General features: G+C 37.1%; 1 protein-coding gene across 4 annotated transcripts in view; it reads right to left on the minus strand.

Moving 5' to 3' along the window:
- Nucleotides 1-2,511: 2,511 nt before the first annotated feature.
- The window catches only part of LOC105213679 (probable serine/threonine-protein kinase DDB_G0267686), a 51,570-nt gene continuing 33,041 nt past the window's right edge, over nucleotides 2,512-21,040 (minus strand). Inside the window, exons 4-7 of one of the 4 annotated variants that reach the window (XM_011186687.3) lie at nucleotides 9,659-10,976; nucleotides 8,893-8,995; nucleotides 8,193-8,218; nucleotides 2,512-7,154 (exon numbers count right to left, since the gene is read on the minus strand). In XM_011186687.3, the coding sequence (XP_011184989.2) occupies nucleotides 6,463-7,154; nucleotides 8,193-8,218; nucleotides 8,893-8,995; nucleotides 9,659-10,595 (1,758 nt within the window). In that variant the 5' untranslated portion in view covers nucleotides 10,596-10,976 and the 3' untranslated portion in view covers nucleotides 2,512-6,462. Of the gene's footprint in view, nucleotides 8,219-8,892; nucleotides 8,996-9,658; nucleotides 11,241-17,802; nucleotides 18,379-21,040 lie in introns of those variants that run through there. The other 3 variants (XM_029040748.2, XM_011186678.3, XM_029040739.2) reach the window with 3 other exon arrangements.

The raw sequence follows: 21,040 nt of genomic DNA on the forward strand, positions 1-21,040 counted from the left end.
CCTCCAAAATGTAAACAAAAATATCACGTGATTCACGTGATCAGGGTGGGGACATTGACCTGTAAACAAAAATATCACGTGACCTTGAAGTGACATCACGTGATCAGGGTGGGGTCATTTACCTGTAAACAAAAATATCACGTGATCAGGGTGGGGTCATTGACCTGTAAACAAATATATCACGTGATCTTGAAATGACATCACGTTATCAGGGTGGGGTCATTGTTCTCATGGGAACCAGAACCCAAAATGGGAAACCGGAAATGGGGCGACCGGTTATGGGTATCCGGAACCGGAAATGAGGTAACCGGATCCGGAAATGAGACAACCAAAACCGGATATAGATGTTGCTGGAACCGGAAGTGATATTACCGGAAAACCTATACATACAGGACATAACCATACATACAGTTCAGATTTTGTTTCAAAGAGTTCTAAAATACATGTACAGTTCTGTAATATTTAATGTCCATTGTGGAAGATGTCATGAGATTACGTGAAATTTGAGATTACTCTTTTAGTGCTCGAATTGAACACGATATATCCCAACGAGTACAAATACTGTAGTATAGTTTCTTTGGTATTGACATATTGATATCCTTTCGATTCCAACAAGTTTTATCGAATTGCTCTTATAACTTATCAATGCATAAAGGTACCCTTTAAAAACCATTGATTCCGTTATAGGTAATTTTTAAAGATCTGTTTCATAGTTCTTTGAGTTCTGCTCGCCAATTAGAATATTAATATAAATTAGCTTCGATGACAGTCGAGTAAATATCGAAAAAGCATTGCATAATATCAAAGTTACTTTCGTGTGAATCTTATAAGCGTGATCTCTTTAAATATTCAGCTCAGCAGGTATTTTCTAAAGAATGTATGCGAGAGATCATTTGTATATCAACCTTATCGCAGAACTTTACACATCGTCTATACTTACTTGTCTTCAAAACCTCGTTCCGACAATAGCTTACTACTATCACTCCACTTATTGTCAATGAAATCGAGCATCAACTCTCTCAATTCTATGCTTTCAATACAAACCTTATTAACCAATATTAACAATATACCATGCCTTTCTGTGGATATAATGAAAAACCAATTTTGTTAATTTTTTTGAAGATTCTCTTTTTTTCCATTTTATTTTACTTAGTTGAATTTTAATAATTTCATATTTTCTTTTCAAGTATTTATTTGCTTTAAATATCGAATTAGATTTGATTTGATTCATATAACTACATATTTATTGTATGCATTATATTTTTAGTAGTTATTTATGTATATATATATACGGAATATGTATTTATGTAGTGGTAACTCACACAAAAAGGAAACATTTTCAGTTGCTGATAGTTTACATTAGTTGAAACATTAGATTGCTTATTTTTTCGATTTTTGTAATTTCGGGTTTTTTTATGATTTACTTTTTTGTTTTTTACTTTCTCACTTACAACTCGCTCTACGCTTTCTTTGCACACGCTTTGCAATTTTCAAAAATTAATTTTCGTTTTTTGTTGTTTCTACAAATTTTACCGTTAAATTGTAATGATTGAATTTGCATTTATTGTACATAAGTATGTGTGTGTGCGTGTGTGTGTGTGTGTGGGGGGGGTATACGTATGTACAAAACGTGTTTCTTTAGCTTTACTTTGCTGCTTTGAAATGAAAGTGCTTTCTACGTCTGTGCTGTTCGAAGTGCAGTTTGTTTGTTTGTTTGTTTGCATGTATGTGTAACTGTGTGTGTATGTGGATTTTCTGATGTGTATGTAGTTTGAAACGCATTGGTTGTAATTATTGTTGTAATGCATGTATTTATTTAATATTTAAAATATTTATTATTGCAATTAGTTAAATTCATTTAAGGACTACAAATATACATTTACACATTAATTTAGGTTTGTTGGCTTTTACATTTTTTTGTATGTATGTAGGTATGTATGTCTATTTATGTTTAGGTATTTATTGATAAACTTATTACTTATGTATGTAAGTACACTGCACTTGCTTGTGATTCACATAATCTATTTGTTGTTCTTGCTATGTACATATGTATGTGTTTGCTACTGCATTATTCATTCGATAATTAATCTGAGCATAGATTCTTACATTTATTAGGACTAGTCTTTGGTAGCATCAGTTGCAATTGTTGTTTATGTATGAGTGTGTGTGTGTTTGTGTTTGTGTATTGCTATTTATTGTTAATTGTTGCTGTTGTTGTATTGTAGTTGTACAATTTTCAACTAATTACATAGCGAAATTACTACAGTTAGTTAATGCTTTGCTGCGTTGTACTTGAAAATTCACACACACTCAAACACACGGTTGAGTTAACTGCTCTCAAGTGTATGCGTGTGTGTGTAATCGCTTAGGTGAACAAATAGAATTAGCTTAATTTCGTTATGTATGTATTGTAGTAGTAGTAATAGTAGTTATTAGTATGCATGTTGAACTCTTAAAAAGGAATGTTTGTGTTTTGGTTATATGTAGTTTAAATAGTTTCTACGTAAATGAAATACACTTCTCTCTGCCATGACCTTTGTTTGTTTCGGTTGTGGAAGGCAGTCATGACCGGCTTAACATAATAAATATCACTCTGATGAAATACTTAATCATTATTTAGTTACAATAGTTGATCTTAGCAGCTATTACAAACACACTTAACATTAGAATTTATTTATTCAAATACATGCTACATTAGTTAGTTGAAGTGTTGTTGATTTTGGACATTGCTGCTGTTGCTGCGCTCGAGCAAAGCAGTTCACTAAGTCTTTAATAGCATTAATTTGTTCCCTACAGTTACTTACTTACTTATATAAATATATTTATTTTATAATGTTTGCAACGCGCTATGCATGCTATGATATTATTTTGGAAGTTTCTTTACCGTTATGTACTTACAGCTATTTTATGATACAGTTTTTTTTTAATTTATTTACAACAAAATACAAGTCACTCATAGTTAGTTAGAGGTAAAAAAAAATATTTACAAACAATTGTTAGCATGAAAAAATAGTTTTTACACAACACTTAAGTAACTAGCTAGTATACAGTTATTAGTAGTAGTGCGCCGCACTGCTGAAGTGGCGCGAAAAAGTGCGGGCAAAGAGTCTAAAAAAATAGTAAACACGCTTTGAAAAAGTACTTAAAACTTGCGTGCGGTATTTTATACAACTTTAGAGTATTCGAAAAAAATTGTGTTAATTTATCAAATATTTTTACGCACAATAAAATTCACTTTCATTAAAAACATTTTTTTAATTTGAATTTTTTTTTTTCAAAGAAATTTTTTGTTTACAAATTACGCTTTGCATATTTATTTACCCACAATAATCCTAACGGTTGTTAAAAACATAATTTTTTTTATATAATTTTTTATAAAATATTAATGTTTTGTTTACCAACAACAATATTTTCGTTTGCGCGCATTTACTTATTTATTCATTCTACCACTCCCTTTCGTCACTCTAATCAATTTAGCATAAAAAATTTAGTTTTTTGAAAAACAATTTTGAATATTTCATTTAACAACCTTTTGGTGTAATTTTTTAGAGTTTTTTCAAATTTCAATTAATTTTTTTATATATATGAAATTGTGGCAACATTTGATTTCTGAATTTTTTTTATAATTTTTGGCTTAAATTTCTTATTACTCTCTTTATTTACAACCACTTGCCTATTTTTATTATCTCTTCTATTTTTTAGCATTTATTTATTTTGTTTTTGTCATAAAAATCTGCGTGCTTTATTTTTTTTTTTGTTGCCATGATATGATTTTTTCACGCACTCATGCAATAATTTTATAGTCCTTTTTAACTGCATGAGTTGCTATAATTTTTTCTGCCACTTATTTCTTATCTGTTGATTAAGATTTTCACTCACTCAGCAGGTTTCTGCTCAAATATGTATAATTTATGAGTTGATATAGAAATGTGTTTGTGTGTGAGTGTATGTGTGACTTTGTGGAAAGCGAAGAAATTGCAAAATATCGCACTCCGCAAGTTCTAGGCCCCAAAATTGGATTTTTCTAAGTCTTCGAAAGTTGCTAGAAACGCCAAAATGGGAGAAGCTGACGCTTATCGTATACAGCTTTCGCTCGAAGCTTTCACCAACTCAAAGAAGCTCTCAGATATGAATCTTATAAACACAGTTACTAGTAAGATTCCATGCTAGTCCGACTGTTTTAAGCCAAATAAGATACAATAAGAGATTGTATAAAGAAATCGAGTTCACATAAAAACTTTAAATTCTTTTGTTGTTTGTTGTAATAACCCAAGCATTAAACTGAGTACATCACAGTGTTTTCACAAAGCAATCCCTTTCAACGAGCACAAGCCAATTGAGTTATCTTATCTCGTTTCGGAGAGGATATGAAATATGACAGCAGAATGAAGCGACTAATGAAGAAGGAAGTGCAGTGAGCCAGTCTTTTTTCCAGCGAACTAGTTGCGAATTAACGGAAATGAGTGCAATTGACATAAAAACCAACACATAACCTTTGAAAACGCTTGAAAATGCCAAGCGCCACGAGCAGGAGATTATTTTTTTATAAAGAATTCTTCTGTTTTTTCTTTCAAGAGAAATGCGGCAGTAAGGAATCGTTTAATTTCACTGCGGGGTTCTTAGGCGACTTAACAAGTGCATAAACGTGTGTGTGTCTGCGCTCAAAAGGACGAAACGTGACTGACATGCTGATGCCATTGCTGGTAGACAACAAACGTAAACACACACACACACAGAGACGCATGTAAACAGTTGCGCCGCCAGCGAAATGCTGCTGCAACATTTATTTTTTCCACTTTTTTTTTTTTTTATTTTTTTTTTTTATTTTTTCAGCGAAAGCACTCATTCTTTATTTCTTCAACACTTGGCGGGAATTGTTACTTTTTTAAGTTGCTGTTCGAATGCTGCACTCGCACCGGAAGCCCAACACGTGTGTGTGTGTGCGTGCGTGTGCGCCAGAAAATCAGCGTGTGTCGCCAGACGGTCAGTGGTTACTGCTTTGCAGTCGGCAGGACTATTGGCAGTCACACAACACATGCGCATGCGACACACACAATCAGTATTCTATTATTGTTGTTGTTGTAGTATGTGTGTGTGACTCCAGTGGAGTATTTTTAAGGATTATGTCTTGCCATGATACCATCGTTAAATTGCGACTGTGAACGTGTGCTTAGAATTTTTGATTGCTGATAATTTGTATGATATGGCGAGCAAAGGCAAAAAGCAAAAAAAATAAGCGAAAAAAACAGAAGGGATTGTTAGAGATTTGACGGTTCTTATGGGTGCAATTTAAAGTGGATTGTTGTGCACTGCAGGCATACAAAAAAGGCCAATAACAACAAAAAAAAAAACCGAATTGAGCAACTTTATATGCCTTGGCCGTATAAGCACGTCGCATTGTTGAAAGTATCCGTTTCAATTCTCCGTAAGTACTCAGCTCAGCGCATGTTGGCTAACAAACCAATAAATATTTATAAGCGTTGATTTACAGCGAGTAGGTTCTAGGAACAATTTGCGCTATGAAAAGGTTTCCCAAAAGTACAGAAAAAATAGTGTCATCATTGAGTTGTAAATAGTTGTCATTAGAAACCCGGTGTCGCCTTTCCTCTAGGAATTCATAAATAATTGACTGCAGTCTAGAGATCTCTATCAGTTGTGGTGCCCAATCAATAAATAGAACATCTTATTTGACTCGACCACTTGAGCTGGCGTCATGCTTAAATCGTGTGAAATGTGTTATATGTAAATAACTGTTAATGACTTCGTTAATATGTGAAAACATGTGCGCTTGCAGTTTCAAGTGTTTAAGGAGCCAGCTGCAAATTTTACATGTGGCGCTGCGAAACTGCAGGGGTCCACAGTAGCATTTTTTGACAACTACATTTAACTCCGAAAGTCTCAGATATGATTCGCTCAACAAGACGTCACTGAAACGAGCTCGAGACTTTCACTTGTTTCAATGAAGCTACATCAGTCAGAGAAAGTTGAAAAAATATTTTCTTTGAGATCGAACCTTCCTTGAATGGATCATAATTTCTACGGAGTGCGGTAAGTACCTTCGACTGATAATTTTTTCAAGCCAAATCTACACACTCATACGATCTACATATTGTCAAAATATCTACCCTCTACAGAATATCAAGATCCTCACAATTTTGTTAAATATTTACACGCACCTAATCCCACACTTCACGCACGCTTTGACTCAAGATAACGCACAGCATTTTCACATGCCTAACACCGCTGGTGCACTCAATGCCATATCCAATCATTCTTCAATTGCTCCGAGCTGCATGACTTGGTCCAAACAAATTCGGTGGCCTCCACTTCGCGCTGTTGCCGCTGCAGCTGCTGTTGCTGCTGTTGTTGGCGCTGATAATGGTCGCGGTATGGATGCACCGGTAGCAGCGTCATTGCGCCGCTCAATGTCGCGGGCATACGACTTTTGTACGCAGCTTGCACTCAGCTGGCCACCACAATTGTTGCATTCGGCCAACGGCAGGACGACGACTCCTCGCACATTTCACCAGCGCCGCGACGGCTCATGCCAACACCGACCACACCCGCGCCAAAGCCAACTGTCACACCATCGGACACATTGTAGGCCGCTTGCTGTTGCTGCTGTGACTGCTGCTGTTGCTGCTGATGGTGGTGGTGCTGCAACGGCTGATGTTGCAGTTGCAGCGTGCGCGATTTATTGTTGTTCGCCACCGCCACCGGCAGTGTTGGCGTGTCGGACAGCGATGACAGCGACGAGCTGTGTTGGCGTTGGTGCTGCAGCTGCAATTGCAATTCCTGCGGTTGATGATATTCGTGTTCGTATTCATAATCGGGCGCGCGCTGGTGACCGCTGATGCTGCGGTGTAGCGACGCTTGATGCTGTTGATATGGATGGTGGTAGTATTGCTGCTGTTGTTGTAGTTGCTGTGGCGGCTGCGTGGCGTTCGGTGTGACCGCGTTCGAATGCAGGGGTCCCGCTGATGCGCCCATTGCGGTCATTGTGGTCAGCGATGAGGCGGCCGATAGCGAGGGCTGCTGCAAGCCACGCACGCTATCCGCAGGATGCGCTGTGTAAATATTGCTACGACGCAAGTGATTGTTGTTGTTGCTGCCATTGGTGCGCTTGTTGCGTGACCACCATTGCACGTGCGTCTCTGCTTGTGCGTGAATGGTGATGCACACAGAAGTGACGATGCGAAGTGAAGTTAAGTGTAGTGAAGAGAAGAGAGGGGTGAGAAGAGAGTTATTGTAGTCTCAGTCAACTAAATGCATTAAATTTTGAGTTAATTCAATTTCGTTTTCGTTTTCGTTTAGTTTTTGGGTTTGTGTGGTTTCAATTTTTTAGTTGTTGTTTTTCAATTAATTTTGGGGGGGAAGGTGAGCACGCGCTCAGAATTTCTCCGCCACCATAACAGCCGCTTCAACTATGGGCATATCAGCCTCGTCGACCGGTGACGCATCGATCTCCAGCGTCGTCGGCTCTTCATAAGCCACCGACGATTCGGCGTAACTGTCACTGCAAATGCTCTCATCATCGCCCCTTCTACTACTGCCACTACCACTACCACTACTACCGCTATGACTCGCAATGCTGCTGTTGCAACTGCGCTCGATCACCGCATCGTGATGCGCCTCCGCTGGTGGCGATGGTGGCGGTGGCAGTGAACGCGTAAACATATCAATGCGCTGCTTCAACAACTTCTGCTTTTGTGCCGCCTTCGTCAATGCCACTGTGCCCTCGTGCACCGTGGCGCTGCTGTAGTAGCTCGGTGGCCGATATATGGTCGACAGACTGGTGCGTTGCGTGCTCTGGCTGTCATTTGTCAGCGATGAGGAAGAGCAACTATGGCTGACGTAATGCATTGGTAGCGGTTGAGGTAACCGCTTGTGTTGTTGTTGTTGGTTGTGGTGTTGTTGTTGTTGTTGGTGATGATGTGTTGTCATGGTGTTATGGTGGCTAGACAACGGATACTGTGCGTGTAGGTTACGATAGGCAGTGGGATACAAATGTCGTTGGTGTTCATGTACATATTGATTGAGGTTTTGGTTGTGTTGGTGTTGGTATGGATAATGTTGGTTAAGGTGTTGGTGGTTATATTGTAGTTGTTGGTTATTGTGAAGATGGTGGTGGTGATGGTGTTGTTGTTGGATATAGGGTATCGGTTCGTCGTCAGCAAGTTTAGTACACTTACCGTTACGGTTGTTCGTTGGCTTTTTCCTGCAAGCGAGAGAGAAGAAGAAGAGTTAGTTTAAGAAGGAGAACTTAATAGGCGCAAACTTATACTAAGTCACTGTATTTAGGTCTATAAATTAAATATTTCTCCCAATCATTGTAGAATAGAACCTTTAGTATTTGAAAAAAAAAAATTATTTTAATGTCACAATATCTGCTCTTCATTAAATTTTATTAATTAATATCAATTGAAAGCGCTTGGACTTTGCAAAAAATATATAAAAAATGCTGAACCCTGTTAAAGTATCGCCTACACTTATGCTTTATAAATGAAAAGCCCACCTTTTGCAAAAAGTATGTAGCAGAGGTCAATTAAACTAATAATGAGAAAATATGCCCGTCCTTTTTGAAACACTATATCCCACACAAAGGTTAAATCATGCAATTATCCTCCCCTTAAATGTATTTTATAAAAGGTTATGTGTATCTATATCCTGCACGCATATTTCATTTAGGTTTTGCACTCTCCATTTATAATTGGTATCACATTTCCCAACTAATCCCTTCGTAATTGGTTTGAAACCCATAATTTTGTATATAACCGGTGAAGTCACCCCTAAAAAAGACTAATATCATAATTCGGTCACGAATATTTACACTGATTTCTGCATTTATTGCCTCTATATAGGTAATGTATGTAGAATTGTAATTTAACTCACCTTCGGCAGCGTACAACCGTCACCATGACGATCGCTCCCAGCAATGCTGACAGCACTGAAACGATAATCAGCGTCAAGGGCCAACCCAATTCGGAAGCTTTTTCTGCAAGCGAAAAAAGAGTAGAACATAAACGGAAATTAGTTATGGTATACCATATCCGGCGGAAAGCAGAGATAACCAAATCCTTTACGAGCTTTCATGCCAAATGCATGGCACCGAAAATGTGAAAGGGCTAACAGGTACAGGCAAACAAACAAACATGCAAACAGATATAAACATACACACAGACACATATTGCTTGAACTCAAAATACATATATGTATGCATGTGTGTGTATATAGGTATTCAAACACATTTCCACAGAGAGAGAGAATCATAGCTTAAACCATTCTGTGAACTTTGCAAATCGATTTCTATATATGTATGAATATATATTTAATGCAAAGTTCCCGGAAAAATGCCGGGTGCACGTAAAGCCTTTAGCTGTCTACGTTTTTCGCAAATGCGCTGACAAGAGCAATCCCTTTTTCTGCATACCTTAATACATTTGCATAGATAATGATTGCAAAGCTCATGCACGCACACATACATACTCACAAACAAACAGAAACACAGAGTGCCAAGCACTCGCACATATCTTTCACTCGACACAACCAATTTCATTTAATGACAGTATACTTTTACTCTCAAGCACACACGAACACGTCCTTAAACACAAACACACATACACACACATTCAATCTGGCAGCCACCCACTTTACTCACCTATTGTGCCCTCGAACATGAATGTACTCTTCGTTGGCATAGCCCACGAGCACAAATCACACGTTGTCAGTCCATCACTCAGCACCGGCTCATCGACTAGGAAGGGCGGACGGGGTGGTGGCGGCACGAAACGGCCATTCCACAAACCATTATCGGAAGCATCAAATGCCAATGGCGAGCCAAACAAATCGTCATCGTCGTCGAATATATCGAAGGACACATCACGAAAATTGCTCAAATCCTCAGCTGAACTTGCGACAAGATTCTCTATGCTCGGCGGCCGGAAGGTTGGATATGTGACAGCAGCACCACCAACACTACTACTGCTGCTGCTACTGATGGTTGGGCTGCTGCTGGCGGTGGTGGTGGTGGTGGCGTTTGTGACGGCATTGATGGCAGGCAGAAAATTGGTTAGCAGCTTATTGGCGAGGCGGTTGGGCAGCGCGGCGGCGGCGTTGGTTAGATCAACATTTACGCCTACTCTACTTCCACCTCCGGTGTCCGTATCGACATCTGGTTGCAGTCGTCGCTCCAAAGTATCCGGCTCCCGTGTTGATATGCTATTGTGGTTGTTGTAGTTGACGAAGCCGGTTGTTGTTGTGTACGATGCTGTCGCAGCTGCTGCTGCTGCCGCTGCCGCTGTGGCGGCGGATGTGAGCATCGAGGCGGCTGCTGTCGCTGCGGCAAGCACGGTCGCTCTGAGTGGCCGTAGGCAGCGGGTGGGCGCGGGTCGCTTGTCGGGTGTCGCTTCACTTGTTATGGCAGGCATTTTATTTACTTTTGTTTGCACGTTTCTAGTTTTTTTGTTGCGTATTTTGCTATTTGTTTGTTGTAGCCTTTTGCTACTATAGACTCTAAACTTTTTTCTAAGCTTGTTGTAGTAACTTTTGTTTTGCTTTCTAGTTTCTTTATTGCTTGGCAGCGGATTAGTCGGCATTCAGTGGCGCTGTGTATGTGCCAGCGCTTGTGCTCAACTTAAAATGTGTACTTTAGTGAGATTGAAACCGTTTCCCAACACATTCGAGAGTCTTGTTTTAGGTCTCCTTGCACTGCTGTGCTATTTTTAGTGGCACGAGTGTATACTTTGTAGTTTTCTCTATGCAATATTTTATACGATTATCACTTTGTGTGCAGGAATTTTCAACACAATCTGATGTGCCGACACATTTCGTTTGCTTTTTATGTTTTTTGTGATTTTCCTTTTTTTCAATTTTCCAACTCTCTGTGTTCGTTCGCTGTGATTATTATCCTTTTTTGTGCGCTTATCGTCTGCTGTTGTCACATGTGATTGAAGTCAATTGCAGTAACTAAAGTCGAGCTGTAACGAAAAGAAAGGAAACGTAAAGAAATGAGTGAAAGAGATTAAAAATGTGTTTAATGTAGTTCTCGTTTTTTGTCTCGATTTTATTGCCACCAAAGGACAACCATTGAACTTCATGTCCAATGAACGGAGAGAGTGTTAACTAGCCCTAAATGTGTATGTGTGTAGAAATGTTGCTGCAATCTGTTAAATAAGCCAATAGAAAGTACTTTTCTTAATTGAAACTCACTGCATGAAAAGGACATGGAAGCTTGTTATGTGTAATTTAGCGCACAGTTGTAAGGAGATTTGCGCTCGATAAAAAAGTCAACTGTCATTGGTAGCGAAATTGCTTGGTTTTAGCAGACGTTGATGTGGAAAGTGTATTTTGCGCAATTAATTAGTGTGAATGGGGAAGGATACGATAAATGTATTGAAATTTAAATTATTCGTTAAATAAAAATTATGGAATAGTACACTTAACTCGAGTTTAAGGTTTCGTGTTTATGCTTGAATACCGTTGTTAAAAAAAAATATTAGCTCTTTACAAATTAAAATATACAGTTTTAGTAAAAAGTGTTTATGGTAAACTCCGAGTTTATGGTAGTGTTAAACTTCAAACACTCTCAAAACAAATATTATATCGATAAATATTCAAATGAACAGTTTTAGTAAAAAGTGTTTATGGTAAACTCCAAGTTTATGGTAGTGTTTAACGTTAAACACCAAAAGTTAACTCGAGTTTAAGAAAAAATGTTAATGAGCTGTAAATTGAAACCAATATAAACTCGAGTTGATAGAAAAATGTTAGTGAACTCTAAATCATTTTCGTTCTGTCTCTTCATAGTTTAGATATCACTCTAAATCATATTTTACATTTATATGTACACATTACGCGTTAAAATTAAAGCAGAGGAGCGAAGTTACAACTTCTTCAGAAGGTTAAATGCTTGCAATAAGGTCATTGCGCTGTTGAACTCGATAAAAATTACTTTTTGGATGCGCTGGGGTAGAGAAAGTACACAAAGCATAAGTAATTAACCATTCCAATAAATTTTCCATTTATGATATTTGTATGCATTACTCTTCAAATGCATATAGCTAATTGAAATTTCCGCGCCCTTCAAATAGAAGGTCTCCGCTGACTCGTCCGGCTTTCATCTCCAGCCTCTGTCACCGCAGGAAACCCAACATTGAATTAAACACATATGTATTTCATTCTTAGCCAAAACTACAACATGTGATTACAAATGAATAAAATTGAATGCAACAACATACATCCCTTAATGACTAATATGATACTTAAAAGCATCTCAGAAATCAAACATTTGACAGACATGCTGCTTTGTGCGGATTTCCCAATGAACACAAATCCAAATGTGAACATTGAATGGCCGATTAGTAAGTAAAGCGTAAACTACATGTTCAACGATTATTTTTTGACAGAATTTGGGATGCCAATCACCTGGCTGATATGCAGACCGGAATCGAACACACACACGAGTACATTGTGTGGAGAAGAATGTAGCGATTCTATTGATTTTTGAAAAACGACAACTGACTGAGCACGAAATTCGCCTTTCTTAACTATTGAATGTCGCCTGTCAGTGATGAGCGCGCAACAAATACTCCTGGGTATGCATGTGTGTTTGTGCGTTTGTGTGTTTGTGTCTGCACTTCAATCCAATTGATATTTTTGACAGTTTGACAGAAACGACGGTTCTACGGATTATTTGAATATCAATACAAATACGTATGTTCGGCAGACAGTTGTGTGAGTGTCGAATTGAAGTTGATATGAGGGTAGGTAACACTGACGTCGCAGAAAACAAGGAATTTTAAGGATACAAGCGAAATCAATGGTTTTGAATTAATACGTGAGATTTTAGACAGCGGAAGGTGATATTAAAGCGATAGATTTTAAATTTGAGGGTATAATAGTCAAAATTTCAAATAAATTTTTTTTTTGAAGAGACATGCATATATACATAGAATATATACACAAGTCTTTATTAGAGCTCGTATTTTCCAGTGATTTCTACAATATTAGAATTTTATGATTATGATATTGACTTCTGAAGCGCGACAAAAGCTTCTTTAAAAGCTTCTTAAAACCATCTTAAAATTTTTATTTTTTTGGTTTTCAAATAAAATACATTTTTTTTTAAACTATTGTCAATTGCGTTAAAAATGTAGTAAAATTCCATATTGGTGCCAGCAGATAACGGCAAACATCAAGAAGAAAGCAAGAATTCAACTTCAAATGTGCTTTCAAAAGCTCCGATGACTCCAAACTCCACAACTAACTTAAATTGCGAAATCCCTCCCTTGAAATAATGCAATAAATGCAATTCCACTTCCATTAACGCCGAAAAGAAATGCGAAACTTATAAAAGCTACAAAAGTTCACAAAAGCTATTATTTCACATTTCCGAATTGTACAGTTATTATGACATATTTCTTTATTTTCTACACTTGTAATCGGTTTTTCTCAATCGATTCTGGTACCATTCAACAACTCACCAACTTAATTCACGTGGCAAGCGCAATCAAAGTTGATTTCGAACAAAATAAAATTGTTGCGCTCACAATTCAATAGTAAATGGAACTGTCAGTGCAATGACAATTGAAAACGAATTGTTTTTGTTGTGGCTGTAAGCTTGTCATTGATTGGTAGTGTAGCTGTAGTGCGGCGAATAGCGAAATGAATTTCTATGACAAATCAAAATTGCAACAAAAGCAATTGTCAAAAGCGTCAAAGCGTCAACATTGCAAATAATTTTTAGTTTTGCGCGCGATAAACACGCAGCAACACCAACACGCGCACATACACTTGCATGCAACATAAGCAGGAGCACGAGCGAACTGCTGTGATGCCCTCAAATACACACACACACTCCCAAGCTGATGTGTATTTGTATGTGTGAATTGGAAAAAAAGTTGCTCGATGACACACCCACCGTACAGCGGCAGCACACCTGCCTGCAAGCGTGCTGGTACGTGCGCGGCAAAAAGTTGTTCTCGGCCGCACGGTGTAAGCAACTTGCAACATGCGCGTGTAGTTGTTGGAAAATTGTTTCCTAATGTTTTTGTTTTTGTAAATATATGTTTTTATTGTTGTAACAGTTGTAGTAAGTTAGTATATGACGATTGTTGTTGGTTGTGTGGGGAAAACTCGTACACGCCAAACCTTCTTGTCACGGCCGCAGCCTAGTTGCATGTTGTCGCATGTTGAAGGTGTCATATGTCTTCAGTTGCATGTCAGTCAATTTTTGCTTTATTGTTGCCGTGATTTTTATGTAACTTACATGCAGGCACACACACACTCACAAACATGCATTTATATGCCACCGTTTTTTTGTTTTTGTTGGAAAAATTCTCAGCTATCAAACTCCCGCAGTTTCTCGTCAACAATGTAAAAAATTCAGCAGAACATGTACGCTTGCGGCAGGCGGCAGTGGGGTCAACAGTTGGATAAATAACTCACCACTCTGTATATATGTATGTCGGTTAGTCGAATATATAGATGTGCCTAGTTGACAACTTGCTAAGTGAATGAGCACAGCAGTGTACAATGTAGTAGACCTAATAGAGTCCCTGTATGTGTTTGTGTGTGAGAGTTTGCGCCATGAAAGTGCTTCTAAATCGCATGTGGGTATCTGCCTTTTAAGGCTTTGGCAGCTACGTGTATACTTGCACTTAGCGCAGATTACGGTAAAGCAGTTAAGTAGGCACGTGAAAGCGAGTATTCCAATAGTTGGCTGAAGTATTTGAAATCAATATTGAAGAATAAGTGAAATGCTTGTTGGCTGACACAATTGGAGTTTGCTTTTTATATACTATATAAAAAGAAGAGGATATCACTGCGGTTTACATTAGACTATTAATTTTCTTTAATAGAAACCTCAAACTTAGATATACACAGGTTGAAAAAATTAAAAAACATTTTTTAAATTTTTTGAAAATTAATTTTCACACACAGGCTACACTCTTTCTCGATTTAATAACTCTATTAACAACATAAAAACTTTCCAAAATTTAAAAATTATGACAATTTTGTAAATAAAATTAACTTTCTTTATATTTATATTATTTAATATACTTAATTTTTAAATTTTCAAACATAAAATTTAATTTCCAAAAATTTTCCAAAATCATTAGTTAACTTAAACAATAGAAAAAACTGTGGGAAAACTCGTATATATTACACTCTTTTCATTTTATCTATGGAAATTTGCAACTTCAACTAGTTAGACACACATTTCCAACACCACTTCCCCCTTCCCATTCGCCTTTACGCAACACAAACACTTGATTACTTGTCATATTTGTTATGAGCGCTTGCGTTTGTTTAGGGTAATTACTTCAAAAAGTCATAACTAAATTAGTTACCTGCACGTCATTTTTCCGGTTATGTCAGTAACCAAAGTGTCAGTCAGTGTCAATTACTGTCATTATATGACAAACAGTTAAGCAGGCGCGCTTAGTTTCATGTAATGCGGTGGAACCAGTTGAAAAATTGTGGGCTTTTATTAGAAAATGCAAGAAGAGGGAAAACTAACGCTAATAAAACGTAACTAGAAACGATGTGTGAAGAGTAAGAAGCATGAATTTTGTTGTATTTGTATACTGTAAGAGACCACACACGGGTTTTATAAAAATTATAAGCACAAATTAGGTACAAATTATGTGAAGAGTAGTGTTTAATGAGGAATGAGTGGCGAATCAAAGTAGAAAAGTGAACTACGCGAGACTTCGAGACAAGGCTTTTAGGCATTAGCAAGCTTTTCGAAGACTTGATGAAAGAATTTTAACAAACATTTAATTCGGAAGATGCCTCTTCAATATAAATTTCTCCACTTTAGTTTTTTATAATCTATTTTTCAACTTTAATTTGAACTTGCAACAATTTAATTTTTGCGTCCTCACCAAACATTTGCAACTGCTGTCTTTTGTACTATTAAAATTAACGACAGAGAAACGTCTGCGAAAAATTTCACAACCAAAATTTTCTTCACAAAACTCGGTGTACAAAAAGAGTATGGCAAAAATTCTTGCTTGATTAAACTGCGGAGAATATCGTGGGGCGTATCAAAATACAAACAGCGCCAGCCCGCATGGATCTACGTGTACAAAAGCGTACAGTGCGCGCTGTCAGCTCCCTACACTACCTACCTCTCACACACTTTCGCGCGCCCTCTACACGTGCAACACATGCTATTGAAAGCACATAAAAGCGCTTGAAGCGCCAGGCAGCAGCAGGCAAAGTAAGCAAAAAAGGTGGCAAAGTGTTGGCGCACGTTTCTAACATTAACGTGGCGGCGCACACATAGCCACTCCACCCTCCCAACCGGCGCTTGGCAGGAGTGACACGGATAATAATAAACTGCAGGTGAGGTCTTAACTCGCGCATTAGGAACATTTTTCGTTTAACAAAGCATTTTTTTGCGCTACACTGAGTAGCTGAGCAGTTGTTGCTGCTGTTGTTGCATGTTGCAGCGGTAGTCAGTGGCATCATTGTTTGTTGTTGTTGCTGCTGTGAGTGCTTTTGTGCAATGGGGCACCAAGTGCGCTTTGTACACATAATTACATTTGCAGTAGTTGTTGTTGTTGCTGCTACTACCGTTGCCGTTCGTTCTATGCTATTTATGCACGACGTAAGAGTAAATTAGTGAAAGCCTAGTCGGTGGGTAGCGCGTTGTGGATGTTGCAAAAATAGCTTGCAACAAGCTGCCTGCGCTCACTTGCTCACTTTCTCTCCTCAACCCACAAGCAGCAGTGATATTTTTAAACTGAACTTTTTTTATTGAAAATTCTTCTGCTTTTACTGTCATATGCTCTATAGGCGACCCACTCGCTGTTGGCTGCTTGTGCCTCTAAGTCTTAAGCCGGCTCATTGCAAATTCCTGAGTGCGCTAATGTTAAATTTGTTCCTGCCAACATATGAGGGCAACATTGTGCCACTTGAGCTGCTGCCGTGTGCCTTGCTGTGCTGCAATGTTGTCGTGTGTTGGTTGCTCACTCAGGCGGCAGGTGGCAAGCTGCAAACGCCAGCAGTGGCAATATAAACTGCAATTGCAAATGTCGCTTGCTCAAACGCATACGCACACATATTTATATAGACATATACACTTGTGTCCGTGTGTGTGTGCTTTTGTGTTCATATGTTGCAGCAGCGCACAAATCTCTTTGAGTTACGAGCGCTAGACAAAATATTGGCTAATATTAAAACGTAAACGATATTTACTCATTTTCAAAATGAAAAACGTGATGCGCATAAATTTCATAAATATAACGTTATTGCCAAACACACACACATGCACTCACACAAAGGTTGAACTTGGCGTAGCATATAACTGACAGAATGACAAGCTTAAAATGTTCTGCTTTAGGCAGGTGGATATCAATGTACTGGGAGAAAGATTTTACACTCAATTTGTTGTTGTTTATTATATTTTTGAAAATTTTGTTGTATATAAATATTGATTTTGGCTTTGATTTTTTTCTAATTCAATTACACCATTTTGGTCTTGGAGAATGCTGAGGTTAATTTTTTGATCAGTGAGAATATACACCGAGAATAGGAGAGCTTAGAACACAGATACTTTATATTATAAAGGAACTATGAGTTATATTGAAGGATAAGGCAGCATCTTCAAAGCTTCGAACCACAAATTCACTTGCACTGAGAACTTGAGAACACTTCATCACTAATGATAAGCGCAGAATTTCTCTTTAATAGCCTTTCGCTATATTTTCAAATCGCGATCGGGTTTCTTGCTCTATAACACTCAGAAGTTCAGCTTATTTAAAAACATCGAAAGGTGCTGAACGGCATGCTTACCTTAAATAATTAAAATTCCTGATTTTCACAAGACGATGAGATCGATTATTTATAATATATCTTATATTCTGAACAATTTCTCTCTTCAACACTTTATCTTTTGGTAATAGATCACAGTCAATTTTTTGTTTGGAAACAATAAAATATTGTTTTATTAGCACTTTCAATTCAACACTTCAAATAGAGTCTCACAAGACTTAATAATATTCTTACGTCAGAGAATTTTTAGATCACAAAACAATATGTCTTAAACACTCACTATTCACTTCATAATATTTAAACGATATCGAAGATTTCGATCACTTAAGTGGCGTTGAGGAATATATTTCTCTAATCTTTGCTTGTTTTATATAGAACTGTTTATTAAAGAAAATCCACAATTTTTCCAGGGAAATTCACTCTTCACTCTCTTCAATAGAGATTTCTAATTTTTCAAATACTTCAAAAATGTACGCACATCCACTTACGAGTCTTCGTGGTGACTGTAAATTATTTTGTAAAGTGTAGACTCTGCGCGTGCATGTCCATCACGGTGTTAGTTCGGTGTTAGACTAACTTCACACAACCAAATCTTGCAGGCTCGAGCGTCAGAACGCACAACTGTCGACATATGTACACAAGCGGCAGCTACAAATTGGCGCTAAGCCGGCAGTCACTGCACCTACTACCTACCTACATATACATACGAGTATAAATATACACATAGGCACATATGTAGGTACGGTACCGAGATGACTGCATACAACTGAGTGCCTAGTGCATTGAATGTCCTTATACCCTACACAGAAAACCGCAGGATACTTAGTGCTGCGCTGCCTACGAAATCGCCACCATATGCACAGCAGCGTCCTTTTGAACACATGAAGACATCAGCAATTTAACACGCTAATTTCGGAGGCGGCTTATATGGACATTAACACATAATCCGTAACCATAAATACCAATTTTAAAGCATGACTTCACTAATTTGCTACTCATTGTCAACGCTTGTCTCGCATAGTGCGCGTAGTTAGTAGGCGACCTTCCGCAGAAATGCATAAAAATCACGATAGGAAACTTTTGTGAAAGCATCGAAGGGATTTACTTTTCACCAGCACAAACCATAATTTATATAATTAGCAGCAGATTTGCATGCGCTTTGTGGCCATACCACCTGCGTGCTTCCCAGTTAGACGCTGCGCAACCGTGTTTAACCAAATTTGTGTCGCTGCTAACCTTGAATTACAATTTCCATCGGGGTATATAGTATATATTAAAGGCATTTACAAATATGTATAATATATGTGTATGTGTGTGTGTGTAAATACACATGTGTCGTGTTTCGAAGTATTGAGGTTGCAAACTAGTTGCGGTTTCTGTTTTGAGGTCGTCACTTGCGAAGTTTCACGACAGCAACTGCCACAACTGATTTGCTTTGCTTGTTCTTGTTCTTGTACTCGCTTGCGATGGTTGTATAACGTTGATGGCTATAATCATGTCAAAATGGCGCACACTATCAACGAACTTTGTTGTTTGTGTGCATAAATAAATAAATAAGGATGAATGGATAAGTGTATTTATGAATGTATGTATGTATTGTGTATAGACTGTAGGCCGCAGTGCGATCCTCAAATAAAATCTATGTATTGTGTAATAAAGTAATATCACGGATCGTTCTATAAAATCAAATATTTAATTCAGGAAAAGTGAATTTGTTGGAACGTGTTTTTATGTAATATGTAATATTTATTATTAAAATATTTTTTATAAAAATTTTATAATTTTTATATTTTTTTAAATCAAAAATAATACTTTTTCTCTATTTTTTGGAATTTGTTGTATTTAAAATAAACTATTTCTATTATTTTTTCTTATATTATATGCATATATGCTGTATTTTTATAACTGAAATTTGATATTTTTCCTAAACATAAATCCTCATTCTAATAAATACATAAACTCATGTATGTAAATATGTATTTTCATTATATACACATGAGTATATATGTATAATATATTTGTTGTATATATTCTTAGCTTGCTGGTGTGGCATTGTAATTAATATAAATTGTTAAATAAATTGCGTGCAACATTAAGCTCATTCTTAGCAGCGCACGCACAGCGCAACACATTCGCCAGCTTCATGACAAATGCAGGAAGTAGAGCGCAAAAATGCGTGACAGAGAAAAGCGAAAAAAAAACTTCTTCAACTTTTCCATCAACATCAGCACAAAAGTGAGTGGGCAGTATTTCATAGACTTTTATATATAATACATATATACATACATCTATGAGTACATACTTATGTGCATATGTCGATGAACCAACATAAGAGGATATACCACAATCATAGACATAATAGGATTGTATGTAAATATTTGCTAGAAAAATATATAAAAATCATGTAGTTCTGACATATGAAAATGATTTTGAAAACACAACCGTTCTTTTAAGTAAACACTACTGTTATATGAAGCGTAAAAATTATTGTTTTAAGTAATATGAATCGATTTTAATGAAGAATTGGAAATTTTTATGAAAATTGCAACTCTGACTAAGCAATATTCTAAGGATTAGCTTGCATTTTTCTACAATTTTACTATCAACTAAGCTTGTTAAACTTAACATATATCCAATAGTAATCTTAAAACAACTATTTATTAGAAAAATTTAAAAAACTAAACTGAAAATATGTTTTTATGTATTAAAGGATCACCGTAATAAAGCTTAGATATTTGTAAACCAGCATGTAGTGTCTGAGTATATCGTCAGTAAACTTAGTGGCAGTGGCTTAGACATTCAGGCCACTTCACCGTCAATCTCTCACGACAACGTTATGTGCTGCCATTGAGTTTGAGTGATTGCAACATACATATGTACATTAATAAGATTTCATATATACGCCAATATACATATATATTTAATTGCGTGGGCATATTATGCATACATATCTACAATGTGCCAAAGAAATATGTTTCGCTAAAACAAATGTAATGAAATAATGTGAATCCATCAATTAAATTTCATATTCTAGAACAATTAAGGGCATAAGCAATACTAAATACATATATTTGTATGTATATATAGTAACGGGATGATGTGAATACCAGCCTTTTGTTAGCGTAAGTAGCAGCAGTTTTCTGATGATTTATGATTTGTCAGGGCGTTAAGGCATTCAAAGTCCTTCAACTTGACCTTTTCTCTTAAGCGAACTACTTGTTCGGCTCATATGTTGCAAGTGTTTAATTTGACATATAAG

Source organism: Zeugodacus cucurbitae, chromosome 4 (genome assembly GCF_028554725.1).
Source record: "Zeugodacus cucurbitae isolate PBARC_wt_2022May chromosome 4, idZeuCucr1.2, whole genome shotgun sequence".
Lineage (NCBI taxonomy): Eukaryota > Metazoa > Arthropoda > Insecta > Diptera > Tephritidae > Zeugodacus > Zeugodacus cucurbitae.